The following is a 19983-nucleotide window of genomic DNA, read 5'->3' on the forward strand; positions in this document are numbered from 1 at the left end:
AATGCATTTTTCAGAATTTTCTTTCTTTTGTGTGAAAACACTCTTTCAGAAAGATTCAGTAAGGCTGTCACTGCTGAATTTATGATACTGTAATTATTTGTCATTTATTATTTACAGACTGCATTCATTGTACAAAGCCCACAAAACAGGAAATGAATAGGGCCAGGATTTTTTAAATAGCTCCTAGGAAATGAGTGGCACTAGAAAAATACTTGACTACTTAATTATATTAACAATCTGAAATTATAGGAATATGAAATTCAGCAAAAATTATCTACTTTCATGTTGTTGTTTTCTTACATTTTGAGTAGAGGAGAAGTAGTAATTCTACATAAATACTGTATTTACTTAATTCTATGATACATTGAAGACATGGCAAGTCTTGACAAATAACAGCTTCCCAAACTCTATGCTGTCTATGTATACACACAAAAAGAATTTTTTACCATTTCAATAGCACATCTTTATGCACAAAATTATATATCACTTTTCTTTTTACACTCTGTATTCAAGTCTGAGTTGAAGCTTCCTCACACCCAGAATCCACTGTCCAAACAATGTAGCCATTAGCAATAATGCTTATGATCCCAGGGATGCACAGCTATTCATGAGGCTTATTAGTCATTTCGACCTCTTTACCAATGTTAGAACTGGTAATATACTACTGTAATGTTGAGGCACTTTGAAGAGTACTGCATTTTCATAATAATATTCTCTTTGTTTAAGCTCATAGCTTCTATTTTTTTCATGCCTTTTTAGATGAAGTATTGCTGGAATTTAAACAGCTTTTGAGAAATTTTCATGAATTGCATTAAGGCCTTATTAGCACTCTTTCATTATATATGCATCAATCACACCACATCCTTTTATGCTTTGTAATGTCTTAGTCCATTCTGACATGTTTTGAGAAATCATTTTAGTAATGATTTGGAAATGTGTGTAAGTTAGCATTAAGAAAAATCATTAAGAGGACCTCTTACCCTTTGCAACAGTATGGATGAATCTGGAGAGTATTATGCTAAAAGCAAATAAGTCAGTCAGAGAAAGATAGATGCCATATTATCTCACTAATATGTGGAATCTAATGGACAAAACAAACTGACAAACAAAATGGAACCAGAAGTATGGGTACATGGAACAGACTGGCTGGAGCCCCAAGGTAGGGGCATTAGGTAAAGAAGGCTAAGAACCTATATGCAGCCTGGCTGGTGTGGCTAAGAGGTTGAGAATCAACCCATGAACTAAGAAGTCACTGGTTCAATTCCTGGTCAAAGCACAAGCCCAGGTTGTGGGCTGGATCCCTAGTGGGGGGCATGCAGGAGGCAGCCAATTGATGATGTTTCTCTCTCTGCCCTTCACCCTTCCTTTTCTCTAAAATCAATAAAAAATATATTTTCAAAAAGAACATATATGCATAACCCATGAACAAAAAAATAATGTCGTGAAGGCCAAGAGAAGGGGAGTCAAGAGTGGTTGAAGGTGGATAAGGGGGGTAAAATGTTTAATTAACAAAAATGAAACTAAAAAAAGATGTCAATATCAATTGAAAATTTAGAGAAAGTATGCATGTTATAAAACATATTTAATTTGCTTGCCATGATCTTGTTAACTATCTTAGTCGTAACTCAGTTTCCTTGTGCAAGTATTCATCCTTCTTTTGGTGTATCAGCCACTTAATTTCTTTCTTTCTTTTATTTCCAGTACAATCAATAAGAGAAATACAGTTATCTTTGGTCGTATAATAGCCAATATGAAAATCCAACTTACTCTATTGATTTCTTACTCTGTCACTTAAGCTATGTTTATGTCATACATATTTTACTTCTCAACTAAAATATGAGGTTCTGAGGACCTCCACTATTTATTTGTTTTGTCCCTAGAAAAGAGCAGTGTCTGGAAGATGGAAAATAGTCAGTAGATGACGAATGTAAACTCCATAAGATAAAGGTTTTTTATTAAATTGCTTGATGTTGTATGCATTTTGAGGGCATAGCAGGAAAGAATACCTGCCACATACACTGTGCTTAATAAATATTTGTTGTAAGGATGAATAAATAAATGCTTCTATTAAATAAAGGAGAAGTGACCTAGTAGTTACAACTAAAGAAATGAGGTAAATTAAACTTAAAACGACAAAACTATGGGTCATAGACATCTGGCATTTTGTGAATGAGTTATAAAATTGAACTAAGAAAATTGTCTTTAGTGATCCACATTGATCATGGAACCTGTCATGATCTCCATGTACTCATCATATCTCATTGGGACTATCATTCTAATTTCCCTACACTCATAATCTCTTTCAACTTCTATTCACAGTTCTCATTAAGCAAATCTGATACTTTAAAAATGGACTATAACATTCAAGAGACAAAAAAAAATCATTGTAAAAAAAGGAGAGTATGCTAAATTAACACTTTGAATTTTGTTTTCTTTTATCCTATCTAATAATAGAGAAACATGGTAATTAGCCATACCACCGCTACCCTTCCCATTGGCTAATCAGGGCGATATGCAAATTAACTGTCAACCAAGATGGCAGCCGGCAGCCAGGCAGCTTGAAGCGAACATGAGGCTTGCTTGCTTCAGTGACAGAGGAAGCCAACGTTCCTCGCCTGCCTTGCCAGCCTCTGAGCTTGCAGTTTAAGAAACATTGTTACAAATATAGAAGCTAAACAAAACCCCAGAAACCTGCTTTCAGCCAGCTGGGTTTCAGCCAGCAGGACCGCAACATTGTTTCAATTATAGAACAAACGCAAATCCCTGCTTTCAGCCAGCCGGGATCTCAGAGCTGGAGTGAGCAGGACCGCAACAGTGTTACAATTATAGAACCCAAACAAACCAGAAACCTGCTTTCAGCAGCCGAGGCCTCAGAGCTGGAGCCAAGCCTCAGAGCTAAAGCTGGCCCAGAATAAAAAAAAGAGAAAAAAAGGACAGGTTGGGAGCTTCAGTCACCCGCCAGCCTGAAAATGGCCCTCAGCCCCTCACCCAGGCTGGCCAGGCACCCCAATGGGGACCCCCACCCTGATCCAGGACAGCCTTCAGGCCAAACCAGCTGGCCCCCACCCATGCAGAAGGCCTCTATCCTATATAGTAAAAGGGTAATATGCCTCCAAACACCGGGATCAGCGTGACAGGCAGCAGTGACCAAACCCCCTGATCGCCCTGCGGCTCTGTGTGTGACAGGGGGCGGGGCCACAACCTCCCTATACGCCCTGCTCTGTTCATGACAGGGGAAGGCGCCCCAACACCCTGATCAGCCCTGCTCTGTGTCTGATAAGGGGGAGCTCCCCAACCCCCTGATCGCCCTATGGCTCTGTGTGTGACAGGGTGCGGCGCCCCAAACCCCTGATCGGCCCTGCTCTGTGTGTGACAGGGTGCGGCGCCCCAAACCTCCCCCCATGGGCCCTGATCTGTGTGTGACGGGGTAGAGCCATAACCTCCCCATCAGCCCTGCCCTGAGTGTGAGAGTAGCAGTGCCCCAACCCCCTGATCCGCCCTGCTCTGTGTGTGACAGGGCGGTGCCCCAACTCCCCTATCGGCCCTACTCTGTGAGTGACAGGGGGGAGCTCCTCAACCCCCTGATCGGCCTTGCTCTGTGCATGACAGGGCGTGGCGCCGCAACCTCCCCATTGACCCTGCCTTGAGTGTGACAGGAGGCGGCGCCCCAACCCCCCAATCGGCCCTATCCTGAGCATGACTGGGGTGGCATCACAACCTCCTGATCCGCCCTGCTCTGCGCATGACGGGGGGCGGCGCCCCAACTCCCCAATCAGCCCTCCTCTGAGCCCAACCAGGGGTTGCACCTAAGGATTGGGCCTGCCCTCTACCACCCGGAAGCAGCCTAAGCCAGCAGGTCATTATCTCCCGAGGGGTCCCAGACTGCGAGAGGGCACAGGTCGGGCTGAGGGACCCCCGCCCCCAGAGTGCACAAATTTTTGTGCACCGGGCCTCTAGTTTAAAAATAATAATGGTCCTGACTGGTTTGGCTCAGTGGATAGAGGGTCGGCCTGCGGACTTAAGGGTCCCAGGTTCAATTCCAGTCAAGGGCATGTACCTTGGTTGTGGGCATATACTCAGTAGGGGATGTGCAGGAGGCAGCTGATTGATGTTTCTTCCTCATCAATGTTTCTAACTCTCTATCCCTCTCCCTTCCTTTCTGTAAAAAATCAATAAAATATATTTAAAAATAATAATAATAATGATATTAGGCTTTACTATTTTCTAGTGTGTGAATTGATACTCAATGCCCACCTTGGTTAAAGGACAGGTAGTTCCATTGCACATATGGCCAGGGGGAATTTTAGGAATTATGGGAATTCTATACGGCAGAATGGTTGACATTAGTACCCTCTCTCATAAGTCATAGTTTACATATACCTGGTAAATAAGATTATGAATTATATAATGCTATTTGAACTAAATATTATCAGCAAATGGACCAGGAGTTTTTTAAATACTGGACAAGGAAAATGCAAGTTGAATATGACACTTCCTATGCAAAAACAATGAACGATGAATAAATGACTTGCTCTGCCCATTATTAGTACATGTTCTTCAGCAGCCAGATTATCAAATTTTTTTTAAAAAAGATGATCTAATCAATGGTGAAAAAAACTGTCATAATAGTTCAAAAAATTTCAAGAAGTTTCTAGTAAATATAGATTTATAAATACCTATGAGTTCACAAATAGAATATGCTGAAATACTAGAAAATGAAAGCATTATGCTCTAATCATTTGAACAGTAAATATACAAAATTTGAAGCTATTCATAAATATTGAAAAAATATTGAAAATTATGCAATAATTATAATAAACTTCAATAAATTTCACTATATGTCTGATATTTTGCTGCCTGTGGATTACTCTAATATTTTTATGATTTCCCCATCTTATGTTTAAGTTTTTTATCCATTTTGAGTTTATTTTTGTGTATGGTGTAAGTTGGTGGTCTAGTTTCATGTTTGTGCATATATCTGTCCAATTTTCCCAACACTATTTATTGAAGAGACTGTCTTGACTCCATGGTATGTTCTTGCCTCCTTTGTCAAATATTAATTGAGCATAATGGTTTGAGTTGATTTCTGGGTTTTCTATTCTATCTAATTGATCTATATATCTGTTCTTGTGCCAGTACCAGGCAGTTTTGAGAACAGTGGCTTTGTAATACAGCTTGATATCTGGTACTGAGATCCATCCTACTTTGTTCTTTCTCAGGATTGCTGCAGCTATTCAAGGTCTTTTTTTATTGCAGATGAATTTTTGGAAAGTTTGTTCTAGGTCTGTAAAATATGCCATTGGTATTTTATTGGGGATTGCATTGAGCCTATAGATTGCTTTGGGTAGTGTGGACATTTTAATGATGTTGATTCTACCAGTCCATGAACATGGTATGTTCTTCCATCTGTTTATGTCTTTCTATATCTCTTTTTAAAGTGTCCCATAGTTTATGAGTACAGGTCTTTTACCTCCTTAGTTAAGTTTATTCCTAGGACTCTTAATTTTTTTGGTGCAATGGTAAATGGGATTGCTCTTTTAGTCTCTCTTTCTGTAAGTTCACTATTGGTGTATAGAAATGCCATAGATTTCTTGGCATTAATTTTGTCTCCTGCTACATTGCTGAATTCATTTAGTAAGTCTAATAATTTTTGATGGAGTCTTTACAGTTTTCTATGTACAGTATCATGTCATCTGCGAATAATGACAGTTTTACATCTTCTTTTCCAATTTGGATGCCTTCCATTTCTTCTTCTTGTCTAATTGCAATGGCTAGCACTTCCAGAACTATGTGGAAAAGGAGTGGTGAGAGTGGACATCCCTGTCTTGTTCTTGTTCTTAGGTGAAATGGTTTTAGTTTTTGTCCATTGAGTATGATGTTGGCTGTAGGTTTGTCATATAAGGGTTTTATTATGTTGAGCTATGATCCCTCTATTCCCATTTTGCTGAGGGTTTTTATCAAGAAAGGGTGTTGGATTTTGTCTAATGTGTTTTCTGCATCAATTGATATGACTATGTGATTTTTACCTCTCAATTCATTTATGTGATGTGTCATGTTTATTGATTTGCAGATATTGTACCATCCTTGCATCCCTGGGATAAATCCTACTTGGTCATGGTGTATGATCTTTCTGGTGTACTGCTGGATTTGATTTGCTAGAATTTTGTTGAGGATTTTGGCATCTATGTTCATGAGGGATATTGACATATGCCAAAGCAATTTCTTCACTGATACAGCTCCTAGGGCAATGGAAACTAAAGAGAAAATAAATAAATGAGACGACATCAAAATAAAAAGCTTTTGCGCAGCAAAGGGAACCATCAACAAAACAACAAGAAAGCCCACTGCATGGGAAAACATATTTGCCAATGTTATCACCAATAAGGGTTTAATCTCCAACATTTATAAGGAACTCATACAACTTAACAAAAGGAAGATAAACAACCCAATCAAAAATGGGCAACCAACCTAAATAGATACTTTTTGAAAGAAGACAGGAGGAAGGCCAAGAGACAGATGAAAACATGCTAAAAGTCACTGATCATCTGAGAGATGCAATTCAAAATGATGTACTATCTCACACCTGTCAGAATGGCTATCATTAACAAATCAACAAATGACAAGTGCTAGCAAGGATGTGGAGAAAAAGGAACCCTGTGCATTGCTGGTGGGAATGTAGACTGGTGCAGCCACTATGGAGAAGAGTATGGAGTTTCCTCAAAAAACTAAAAATGGAACTTCCATTTGACCCAGTGATCCCACTTCTGGGAATTTATCCCAAGAAACTAGAAACACCAATCAGAAAGGACATATGCACCCCTATGTTCATAGCAGCACAATTTACCATAGCTAAGATCTGGAAACAGCCTAAGTGCCCATCAGCAGATGAATGGATTAAAAAACTGTAGTACATCTACACAATGGAATACTACGTTGTGGTAAAAAAGAAAGAATTCTTACCATTTGCAACAGCATGAATGGAACTGGAGAGCATTATGCTAAGTGAAATAAGACAGTCAGAGAAAGGTAAATATCACATGATCTCACTCATTTGTGGAATATAATGAACAACAGAAACTGATGAGCAAAAACAGATCCAGAGACAGAGAAGCATCCATCAGACCATCAAACTTCAGAGGTAAGGTAGGGGAGGGTGGGGATAAGGGGAAGAGTTCAATCAAAGGACTTGTATGCATGCATATAAGCATAACCAATGGACATAGACCCCAGGGGGGTGAGGGCATGAGTGGGGGGTGGGAGTAATGGGGAGATAAGGACACATATGTAATACTTTAATCAATAAAGAAAATAAATAAATAAATAAATAAATAAATAAATAAATTTCACTATATTTAATGGTAACTGGAAAAATCTTTTAAGGTTTCTTAATAGAAAACAAAACCAAAAAAGCTACTGTTATTAAAGAAATACTGTTTCTCCGTTGTTTAAAAAAAAATCTGTAATTTACAATGTGGCTACCATTGAACCACATGCATTGCTTAGTATATATTTGTAGAAAACAAAAGGAAATGCTGAATATTTAAAGAAATATTTATATAACTAAAACAGTTGAAAAGTACAAATATTTTTATTTCAATAGTGAAATACAAAACAAACAAACAACAACAAAAAAACACACTTTGTGAGAATTACTGTAAGGACTATCTACCGCAGAAGATATTTTCTCATGTAACCATCAAAGTTGTTGCTGTGATTGGAATATTTTTAAAGATTCAGGGGTAAAATGTCAGGGCTATTCACTTAACACATCATTCACAGGCACTTATTGTAGCAAAGACTTTGAAGGCAATTGAATAATATGATGGTACAGAATATTTTTGATGTACCTAAACTTACATAAAGAAGACCTTGAAATATATTAGAATCTTAAAATATGTTGCAATGAGACAGTGAGTAACATCTTTGTAACATAACAGAATTTTCCTGGTTATCTTATGGTAAGAAGTTTAAAGACTTTAATCAACTTTAAGATGAGTTATATATTTTTTTCTTACCAAAGGGAGAAAATAAGGGAGGAGCAATTATTCAAAATTATTGAGATTTTTCAAAATGATAGGTAGTTTGTTCTCTGTCATATCATACCTAATATATTTGAATAAAAAACACAGGTAAAATAAAGTTCTCTTTACTATAAAGATGACCTTTTAACAAATCTCAAATTATGGGGAGAAAATATTAAAATTGAATATTTGGATTTTTTTTGTATTTTGGAAAGTATGGATCACTTAACAGATCTCTCATATATCTTCATTGGCGTATAAACAGGGGAAAAACAAAAACAAAAATGGGAGATATAGAGGCATTTTCTTACTTATAGAAAGGATTTTTAAGAAATCAAAACATGCCCTGGCTGGTGTGGTTTATTTGGTTGGAGCTGTCATCCCTTGCATAAAAGGGTCACAGATTCAACTCCTGATGAGGGCACATACTTAGGTTGCAGGTTCTATCCTTAGTCAGGACATACGTATATGCAAGGCAAACAATGGATGTTTTTCTTTCTCTCCCTTTCCCTCTCTCTAAAGTCAATTTAAAAAAATATGTCCTCGGGTGAGGATTAAAAAAAGAAATCAACAATGTAATACATTAACAGCCTTTCAAATAGTGTCTAAAATTCTATAAGCAATCAGTAAGCAGTGACTAATAATTATTTTATGTAACACATTTTGTACCCAGATATTAAGGGAACAGGAAATTTTTTAATACATGTCTACATGTCCTAGATATGATGTAATTAAAATCCATTTACTTAGTAATCATTCTATATGCATTCTAGAGTGCTATCTTTCTAGAACTCTATTACAGTGGGATGAATATATTGCTTATTCTATCAAATTAATTTACCTTTGCTTAGTATTTAAGGCCATCCAATTATCTGACCATATTTTTTCTCTTTCACATTATATTTTATTTTTTCAAATTTTCTTTCTATTAAATTTAATGATGTAGCTGGTTAATAAGATTATATAGGTTTCAAGTGTAAATTTCTATGATACACAATCTTCATAATACATTGTGTGCCCACCACCCAAAGTCAGATCATACCCTGTCACCATATATTTGGCCCCCTTTACTCTTTACTACCTCCCCACCCCCTTCCCTCTGGTAACCAGCATACTGTTTTCTGTGTCTAAGAGTTTTTTGTTTTTCTTATTTGTTCATTTGTTGCTTTTAGTTTTATATCCCACATATGAATTAAATCATATGGTTCTAAACTTTTCACATCTGACTTATTTTACTTAGCATGATATTCTCAAGGTCTATCCATGTTGTCACAAATGGTAGTATTTCATCTTTCTTATGGCTGAATAGTATTCCATTGTATATATGTACCACATATTCTTTATCCAATCATCTATCAAGGACACCTTGGCTTTTTCCATGTCTTGGCCACTGTGAATAATGCTGCAGTGAACATAGGGGTGCATATATCTTTGTGAATAAATGTTTTCAAATTTTTCTGGTATATACCCAGGAGAGGGATTGCTGGGTCATACGGTAACTTCATTCTTAACTTTTTGAGGAACCTCCGTATTGTTTTAGATAGTAGCTGGACCAGTTTATATTCCCAGCAGCAGTGGATGAGTGTACCATTTTATCAACATCTCCAACACTAGTTATTACTAGCCATTCTAACAGGTGCGATGTGGTATCTCATTGTAGTTTAATTTTCATTTCCCTAATGGCTAGTAAAGCTGAGTATCTTTTCATAGATCTGCTGACTATTTGTTTGTCTTTTGGGAGAAATGTCTGCTCAGGTCCTCTGCCCATTTTCTAGTAGGATTGTTTGCTGGTGTTGAGTTATATGTGTTCTTCATATATTTTTGAGATGTATGAGTTCCTTATGTATATTTTTATATGTGAGTCAGAGCTGTTGTTTACAAATATCTCCTCCATTAAGTTGATTGCTGTTTTGTTTTGTTGTTGGTTTCTTTTGATGTACATAAGTTTTTTAGTTTGCTATAGTCCCATTCATTTATCTTTGTCTTCACTTTCCTTGCCTTTGGGTCAAATTTATAAAATCTTCTATAAGACCAAGGTCCATAAGCTTAGTTCCTATGTTTTCTCCTATGTATTTTTATTATTTCAGATCTTCTATTCAGGTCTTTGATCCATTTTGAGTTAATATTTGTATGTAGGGTCAAACAGCTGTCTAGTTTAATTCTTTTACATGTGGCTTTCTAATTTTCCCAGCACCATTTACTGAAAAGTTTTTCTTTTCTCCATTGTATTTTTTTTTGGCTCCTTTTTTGAAAATTATTTGGACATATACATGTGAGTTTACTTCTGGGCTATCAATTCTATTCCATTGGTCTGTTTGTCTTTTTCTATAAATGTCATGCTGGTTTGATCATCATCACTTGGTAATATAATTTGAAGTCAGGAAGTGTGATACCTCCAGTTTTGTTCTTTCTCAGGATTGCTTTGGCTATTTGAAGTCTTTTTTGGTTCCATACAAATCTGATGATTTGTTTTATTTCTTTAAAAAATGTCATTAGAATTTTGATGGGGATTGCATTAAATCTACATGTTGCTTTGGGTAATATGGCCATTTTAACTATGTTGATTCTTCCAATCCATGAACAAGAAATATCTTTCTATTTCTTTGTGTCTTTTTCAATCTCTTTTAATAATGCTTTGTAGTTTTTAGTTTATAGGTCATTCATATTCATTGTTAAGTTTATGTCTAGACATTTTATTCCTAGGCAATTGCAAAATAATTTTTTCAGTTCTTTATCTGAAATGTCATTGTTAGTATATAGGTGTGCAGTAAAATTTTGTACAATGATTTTGCATACACTATTTTACACACACACACACACACACACACACACTCCCAAAATTGTATACACCCTTTACAGCTGCTAGCTCAATTGATATTCTTTCTTTTTAGATTTATCCTATTATCTATACTAATAAAAGGGTAACATGCTAATTAGACCAGGTCGACTACCCATCTTCCGGATGTCCAACTTCCTTCCAGACAAAACCAGGGTGGTGGGGGCTGAGGCAGAGGCAGTTAGGGGTGATCAGGCCAGCAGGGGAGGGCAGTTGGGAGCAAGATCAGGCCGGCAGGAGAGGCCATTGGGTGCAATATCAGGCCGGCAGGGGAGGGCAGTTGGGGGTGAGATCAGGCCTGCAAGGGAGGGCAATTAGGGATGAGCAGGTAGGCAGGCAGGTGAGCGTTTAGGAGCCAGTTGTCCCAGATTGCGAGAGGGATGTCTGACTGCCAGTTTAGGCCCAATCCCACAGGGACATCTCCCAAGGGGTCTCCAATTGGAGAGGGTGCAGGCTGGGCTGAGGGACCCCCCCCCCTCTGTGCACAAATTTCATGCACCAGACCACTAGTAATTAATAATTATTCAAAGTATGTAAACATTTCTTGGGCACCCTATATACACTGAGTGGCCAGATTATTGTGACCACCTGACGTTTGTAGGCAAATTAGCTATAATTTTGCACTGAAGTTGCTAGAGGGCCAGACCATTATATATAGGGAAGCAGGTTGTTTATCACGATAGTAGAAGTGATTTTTTTCTGAAGATATAGGTAAACAACGCGATTTAACAGCCTTTGAATGTGGGAGATATAGATATAGATATAGATATAGATATAGATATAGATATAGATATAGATATATAGATATAAATATAGGTATACATCTATATATATTATACACATGAGTAAATATTTATAAACAGGGGGAAAGAATTTAACATCTTATATAAGGAGGACATAAAACATAACAAAATACTTTTTCATTGAAGTTTATGCATATTGTAATTGTCAGTAAATAAATTCTAAGAATGGTTTAATGCTATAAAACTGAAAGAGTAAATGAAGTAAACTCTACAGACCACTGAAGACTCTGAGCCAAGTCTGTTCTTGGATTGGTTCCCAGAGTTGCCATTGATTTCAGTAGGACTTGCTCACACAAATCTCAGCATTGAAACAAGCTGATGGACAGGATGTTATTACAAAGAGCAAATCTGTAAAATGTTTCAAATATCACTAGCAGCCAAAAGAGGAAAAAATGGCAGTTAATCAAATGTCAAAGCAACATCATGCAGAGCCAGTTTTTTCCCTAGAAAAGTACATGTGGTTCTTTGTGACTGAGTCAAGCTTCATCATCTCAAGACTAAAATACATGACCTTCTCATTTTCAAAGTAGAGGCTTTGACCAAATGGCAAATCAGTTCAATTTGCTTTTTAAAAAATCCCAGAAGAAATCAGTTCCATTTATATGTTTGGGGAGAAGGCGAAACAATGGAAAAAATGAAATGTATAAAAATATATGAAAAACATAGCATTTAGATTTAGATAAGTATCTATGGTTCAGAAACCCAACCAGAGTGATGCCTTCAAAATGTGAATCTGGTTATGTCGCCTCCTTTTATGCAACTTTGTGGTCTGTCTTTCTCCTTACAAAAGATACTAAATGTCTTAACACGAAAATGAAGGCTATGGTGATGTAGCTCTACCGTTTCATCTCTGCCATGCTCCTCAGGTTCATACTCTCTCCTCCACCCCACAGCTGTCTTCAACCCCTCATTTTCTCTTGCATCTCAGGTCTTTTATATAAATGACTTCTCCTTCCTGGAAGGCTCTTTCCTTCCCTCTTAAACTAAGCCCTATCCCTCTATTAGCTCAATCACTTTTTCAAGTAAGTGAACCAGGTCAATTTCTCCACTATAAAACTCATTGAAACATGTTGCTTTATATTTGACCCCCACCACTATCCTATATAATAAGAGCCTAATATGCTAAGTGTCCAATCAACCAGTCGGCTATTCAACCAATCAAAGCATAATATGCTAATGATATGCTAAGGCTGCTCAACTGCTTGCTATGACATGCACTGACCATTAGGGGGCAGACACTCCTACCAGTAGGTTAGCTTGCTGCTGGGGTCTGGCTGATCAGGACTAAGTGAGATGGACAGGATATGCCCTGGAGGCCTCCTGCAGTCCCTCCCTGGCTAGCCAACCTCCCGTGTCTCTCCCAAGCTTCGATCATGCACCGGTGGGGTTCGTTGGCCTGTCCTGCACCCTCTCGCAATCTGGGACCCTTGGGGGGATGTTGGAAATCTGGTTTTGGTCTGATCCCACAGGCCAGGCAGAGGGATCCCACTGGTGCACAAATTTGTGTACGAGGCCTCTAGTCATCCCATAAGCTCTACGTGAAGCCCATGTATATTTTTCTTCTTATTATTTTTTTTGGCGGCTAAGAATATTTTATTGAGGAATTTCTACATTAAATTGCATTCCAGAAGATAGAGCTACTAAAATAAGTAATTTTCACATTAAAAAAAGTGTTATCATTTGAACATAATGTCCTGAACCTACATATCAGCCTGGTTGCTAAATGCTACAACAATTCTAGGTTAGGAAGCTGAATAATACAAATATGCCATTGTGTTATTATTTACAAAAAAAAAAAAATGGAGATTATTTAAACTTCTAAAAATAAAAAATGGTTAAATAAATTTATGACAGTCACAAAATAGATATTCATAGTTTAAAATACATTTATAAGGTATTTTGTATATCATGAGAAACTATTTTTGTTATTAAATAAAGTAGAAAAATTTAAAATAGTGTATGACAATAACAATAGCTAATCTTTACTGAGCACCTAATATATATCAAGCACTGCTTCAAGTGCTTTACATGCAGAAACGTCTCGGCTATGGAAGAAATGTACTTAGAAAAATGGGACTAGAAATTTACCAAAAATATTAAATAGTGATTGTGTCCAGTTCATGCAGTTTTGAATAATCTTATTTTATATAATGCTAATGAGGAAAATATTTGTATTTTTAGGTTGACTATCTTTCAAAGAAAAGCCAGGTCATACAAAACAACATATCTTTGCTTATCATTTGTTCCCAGTGCCTAGCATTGAAAAAAACAAAACAAAAAACAAAAACACAAATATTTGCTGTGTCTGAATAAACAGATGAGATATCAAGGCACATTTTAATAACAATCACCATAATTACTGGTGGAGTTCCTTTGAAGGAAGAAACTCTTTTATTCATAGATCTGGGCTACCTACACCGGTCCCTAATAATTGTGATTCCCAATGACAGATACCTATGGAATAGAGCAGTGGTTCTCAACCTTCCTAATGCCGCGACCCTTTAATACAGTTCCTCATGTTGTGGTGACCCCCAATTTCATTGTTACAAATTGAACATAGTTAAAGCATAGTGATTAATCACAAAAACAATATATAATTATATATGTGTTTTCCAATGGTCTTAGGCGACCCCTGTGAAAGGGTCGTTGGACTCCCAAAGGGGTCGTGACCCACAGGTTGAGAACCACTGGAATAGAGAGAGAGCATGTGAAATACCACTCAGTTCAGAAAATATCAGATTGTCTATATGCATAGAAATTTGTGATCATTCTCTAAGTGGCTTTCCAGAAGCACATTATATAATGAAAAAGTTTACATTTCTAGAGCATGTTCTCTTAACTACCTTAATATGAAAGGGAAAATAAGCTTTAGTATTCATGATATCGATTTCCAGATCATGAAGCACTAAAAATAAGCATCAGCAAGGACATTTAGAATGATTCATTAAAACAAACAAAACAAGTATAAATTCTGAAAGGGAAAATTTCAAAATAAATGTAATGTTTATGATTAGCTGGGGATACTGCTGTGCTGGCACACTGGGGATGCTTTTAGTGAATCCTGATCCTGGAAAGACTCAAAAAGATCTTATAAAAATTGTTAGCAGCCCGGCCGGTGTGGCTTAGTGCTTGAGCATCGACCTATGAACCAGGAGGTCACAGGTTTGGTTCCTGGTCAGGGCACATGCCCAGGTTGCGGGCTCAATCCCCAGTAAGGGGGTGTGCAGGGAGGCAACCGATCCATGGTTCTCTCTTATCATGGATGTTTCTATCTCTCCCTCTCCCTCCCTCTCTGAAATCAATAAAAAAAAATTTTCTTTAAATTGTTAGCAGCTTAGTTTTAATAAAAGCTTTTAAAAATGTTTTGTTTAAAGGTTTTTTTTTCTTAGAAACCTCAATGTTAAGAAACATAAAGCTATTTATTAACATCAGAAGCCTGGGTGTCATGAGAATCTGAGGCATTGAATTATAATTAACAAAACAGATTTAACTCTCATCATCAAAGGAGGGGGAGGAGAAGGAGGAAAAGGAGGAGAAGAAGAAGGAGGAGGAACAATGGAGAACAAAAAAAAATCTAAAAACAATTTCAATGGACAAATAGCATTAGCATCAGAAAGCCCAGTGACACTTAAAAGTGGTGACAACCCTTTAAAACAGTGGCAAGCAAACTGAACTGTCTGTTTCCAGAAACTGAGCTTATCCAAAGGTGTTCCAGGCCTTGCAGAATCATTAGTGAATTAAGCTTATGATCTAATGCATTTGTGGGCAACCAGAAAATATATAAATAGAACAGTACATTGTGACATAGTTGTATCTTCAAAATCTCTTATTAGTGATTTAGCTTTGAAAGGAGAGATGAAATCATCCTCAAACATCCAACTGTCTCAGAATAAGGTATTGTGAGAAATGTTATCACAGTATGTCAAACCCTTAAAAAGTCCAATAGTATATAAGATAATTCATACAACAATCGATATGTTGTGTTTTTACTACAAGAAGGCATTTTACAAACATTTATCTCAGTGGAGGCTAAATAATCACTTACTAGTAATCAAGGTGGCAGAATTCTTAAATGGTACATAGAGCAAATTTTGAACCAGTATTATTTGACTTTAAAGTCCATATTTCTTTGTTGTTGTTGTTTTGTTTTATTAATCCTCACCTGAGGATATTTTTCCATTGATTGCTAGAGAGAGTGGGAGAAAGAGGAAGAGACAGAGAAAACCACCCATGTGAGAGACACACATGGATTGCTTGCCACCTGCACACACCCCAACTAATGCCGGGGAACCTTCAACCAAGGCACGAGCCCTTAACCAGAATCGAACCCAGGACCCTTCAGTCAGCGGGCTTACACTCTATCCACTGAGCCAAACTGGCTAAAGTACATATTTCTAATGAAATATTCCATAAATATTACTGAAGAAAAAGAAATGAAACTCCAAGTTCCATACTAATATCTGCAGGAAAATACTTATGGAAGAACGATGTGGTTTCTTTAAACAAGATTCAAACGTTTCCACATCTTCACTTATATTTGTGCAAAGTGGCCCAATCTGAGATGAACCACAATAGTGCCCATATCATTTTCAAATGCCAATTCCTATCATTTAAAAAACCTACACTTCTCTACTAGACTTTACTTCATTTATCTTTATACTTTGGTTGGCCCATATGGCACCTTGGACAGACGTAGGCATACAATCCATATATTTTAAATTAATGCTTAACTTAAAAACTTTTCCTTATAACTAAATACTAAATACTATTTGTTAACCAACCAGAATTTATGTCCTGTTTTTACTTTTTTGGGGGACACTGATTTTTTCAGTGGTGAAACGTAGGTAGAATCCACCTCTTCCCTGTGCAGGGAAACTCACAATATGCCTACTATCTGCAGGGAGGCATCTCTTAAATTAGACTGAATCAATCATAAAAGTGCGACTGTTTTTTTTTATAATTATTTCAGCAATCCAAACGTTAGAGAATTATTGTATAAAATGACTATTAATCATTTAGAGATGGGTGACACAAGCAGATAACAGGACAGATCTTTTCTTGGATGTTTAGAGAATAGAGTTTTCTCCTTCAATTGTTAGACATGAACAAGAAAGCCTGCTGTCCCTGTGCCTGCTGGAGGCCATGTGTGGCCATAAGAGAAGCCTATCTAAAGATGAAACTGACATGGGGAGGCCAGAGTCAAGAGAATCCACAGAAACAGAGCCTGACACTTGAGTATCCTGTTCTTGGAGCCTATTCAAAATCTTGCATTGTTTAGTAATGTGTTCCCTTATCCTTAAGAGCCAGTTTAAATCACAGTTCACAGTAATTGTATTTGAAAGTGTCCTGAGTGATATGAGGTATCTAATTTGGCTACTAAAATATAAGCTCTCTCATGAGATTATAAAACCCATCACAACCGGCACTCTGATTGTCATCCTCAGCATTAAATTCCCAGCAAATAGAGTAGTGCCTGGATCACAGCAAGCAACCAATGAATATTTGTTGAAGTAAATGAGTAAATGACTAAATGAATGGCTTCCCAAATACCAGTATTTTCTCCCTTTTGTTTCATAGTACTCTAGATAAAAAATGGAATATACTTCTCTATTCAAATATTAAGGAAGTTACTATTCCTTGCTAGAGGCCAATTAGGTTTAACAAGCCAACCTTAAACACATTTGCATGACATATCCTCTTTCATCTTAACACTATTGATTTTCCACTTTTTAAATTAAGTATTCATTCTTTAAGTGATCAAAATAAAAAAATCGGTACATAGTTGTAACTAGGGAAGGAGGGAGAATGAGACCACGACTTCTGTTGCACAGGGCTTTTGAATGACCTATCTACCTTCTATTCCAACTGAAAAATGGGGTCCCAACAATGTTTCCTTGATGAATAGTGTGGCAATTTCAAAAGTGAGTTTTTCTGTTTACATGACCTTAAATTACAGTGAAATCCACAAGCATTTAAAAATAAAAGACTGCCTTTTCTGACCCTCATTTCACATCTACAATTACCCAACTCAAATCACATGAGAATAATACTGAACACACACTGTTCATTACTATCTTCTTTTTGAATAAAATGAAAGGATCTACGTGCTACTCTGTACTTCAATTTTCTATAGCTTGAATTTAGGTTGGCAATATATTTTTTTTCGCACAAATAATAGAACAGCCTTTCTTAAACTGTAATATTCTTGAGTTGAAAATATAACTGTTCTATCATTGCTAAGGACAACTGATTAATTAGCCACTTATACTGTCAACACTGTATTAACTATCTTTTGTTTTGTGCATTCTGAAGCTTTGACATCTTGGAACTTGCTGACACTGGTGGGGTGGGGCGTTACCTGCCAGGGTTAGCCAATTCCTAGAGATACTATATAAGTCACCTTGGGAGAATGCTTTTCAAATGCAAACCAACCAATCCAGAGTGCACACCCCCAACAACCTCCATTATCAGGCTCTCACACCCCAAGCCACTATCCAGCCCACCAACTCTGCTGCTTCCCCACATGGACTTTTCTTCCTGGGAACTCTGACTATTGTCTCTTGATCTGTTACCACTACCATACCTAAATAAAAATAAGATCTGTTAAAGCATGTACATAAGGTGTTATTATATGACAATAGAGTTGTAAAACAAGGGCTTGAAGAAGAAAGAAACATGGTTAAAATTTTTCTAATGGGCTAAAAAAATGTTTGAAAGACCCTGAAAATTGGTAGTCGAGTGAACACAATTCAGATGTGTAATATATATATATTATGTTTTTTACTATAAAAATGGTATTCATAGTTTTCAAAATTTTGCTTTTAATTTAACCTCTGAATTATCTTGTTTTGCCTATTTTCTTCATTTATACCGCATCTTTTGATTTTGAAGAAACTTAACACATAATCCTAGAAGAACATCTGATTTCTCTATAAAGTATATATTGTGTATCCTTCCCCTGACCACTCCTCGCCCCAGAAGGGTAGATTTATTTTTAGATTCCTCCATCTAGAGGTAGGGTGGGTATCACAAGCCAATTTAGGGATAAGTACAATTTTAGCCAAGAGACTAAAAATGAATAAGAAAAGTAGAACAAACCCATTTTGAAAAGGCATGCGGGTCTTGGGAGCCTGGACTGATAGGCCCCTCTCCTGCCTCAGTTCCCACTCTTTATCTTGACCTCCAATAGCCAGATCAAATTCACGAACTGTTCAGATTCATGTAAGGTCTTGGGACAATGGAATTGCAAGTTTTTATCTCGGCATGGATTGAGCCTTCACAACTGCTTCACTTCTGAGGACCTTTGGCCCTGGGGCTGAGGGACTAAGGCTGTGTCCCTTCGAGATCAGACCATTCCCAGCACCACGAACACAAGCAGCTCTTTTGGAAAGGGCCCCAAGTGGGATACCAAGAAATCAGAAGAGAAATGCAAGGCCTTCCAGGAAATTTGCAAATACTTCTCTGAGGAGGAGTGGACAGAGTGGGGAAACAGAGAAAAGCACCTATGTATACATGAAAAACAACTATGACACCATGACTGGTCTGGGTCTCAGGGCCACCCTCCCAGCCTTGTTGTGTCCGAAAAAACTTACAGATCAGAACCCCAGGAATCAGAATGAACATCCTCAGGAGGCTTCCAAAGTCCAACAGAGAAAATAGCTGAAGGTATCTTCCTAATCTAAAGAGGACCAGAGCCTTTCTCCCCCCTTGGATGTGAATACGGTTGAGTCCAGGAAGCCAGGGCAAGAAAATGACTTGAAGCCACCAGTTGGCTCCTAAACGGCTCTGCCCACTGAGGAAAGCAAGTACCTTTGGTCAGTGGATTAAAGAGTCAGTAGGACCCTGGAAAGGGAAGAATCACATTTGGGCCCACAGACCAAGAGGAAAACAGAACCCAGTTGTCTATGAAGAGATTGGTGACCCCAAGGAAAACGACTAACTCTGGATGTGACAAGTGCCCATGAGGAGAAGTAGAACCTGGTGACCTTCCGTGAACATGGGCAAGGCTGTGATTTCCTGGCCATCAGATGTACAGCAAGTAAGGGAAAGAGTTTGTGACAGTGAAAACTTAAGCACGATGCTTCTTACTATGTACCAAATATTCTGTTAATGTTAGAGCTTGGTTGATGAGCAACACATATATCCAATGCGTATTTCTGTCTGTGTATGGGTATCCAAGCACTTACCCCAGGAAACAATTTCATCAGGAATCTCTGACCGGAAGGGACTACTGAGGGCAATTCTGGGGGTTTGATTCCAGATATTTTTATCTGCATTTACACACACACACACACACACACACACACACACTATCATTATGAGC

The 19983-nt window shown here is 37.5% G+C and overlaps 1 protein-coding gene across 1 annotated transcript in view; it reads left to right on the plus strand.

Annotated features, from left to right (window-relative positions):
• LOC139006195 (protein SSX1-like) overlaps window positions 1–19599 on the plus strand; it is a 60048-nt gene extending 40449 nt beyond the window's left edge. The window contains 3 exon segments of the mRNA XM_070408714.1: window positions 19005–19143; window positions 19145–19301; window positions 19480–19599. Of these exon segments, the coding sequence (XP_070264815.1) occupies window positions 19005–19143; window positions 19145–19301; window positions 19480–19599 (416 nt within the window).
• Window positions 19600–19983: the final 384 nt, after the last annotated feature.

Source organism: Myotis yumanensis, unplaced genomic scaffold, assembly GCF_028538775.1.
Source record: "Myotis yumanensis isolate MYYU_CA2020_CCGP unplaced genomic scaffold, mMyoYum1.0.hap1 SCAF_3, whole genome shotgun sequence".
Taxonomy (NCBI): Eukaryota; Metazoa; Chordata; class Mammalia; order Chiroptera; family Vespertilionidae; genus Myotis; species Myotis yumanensis.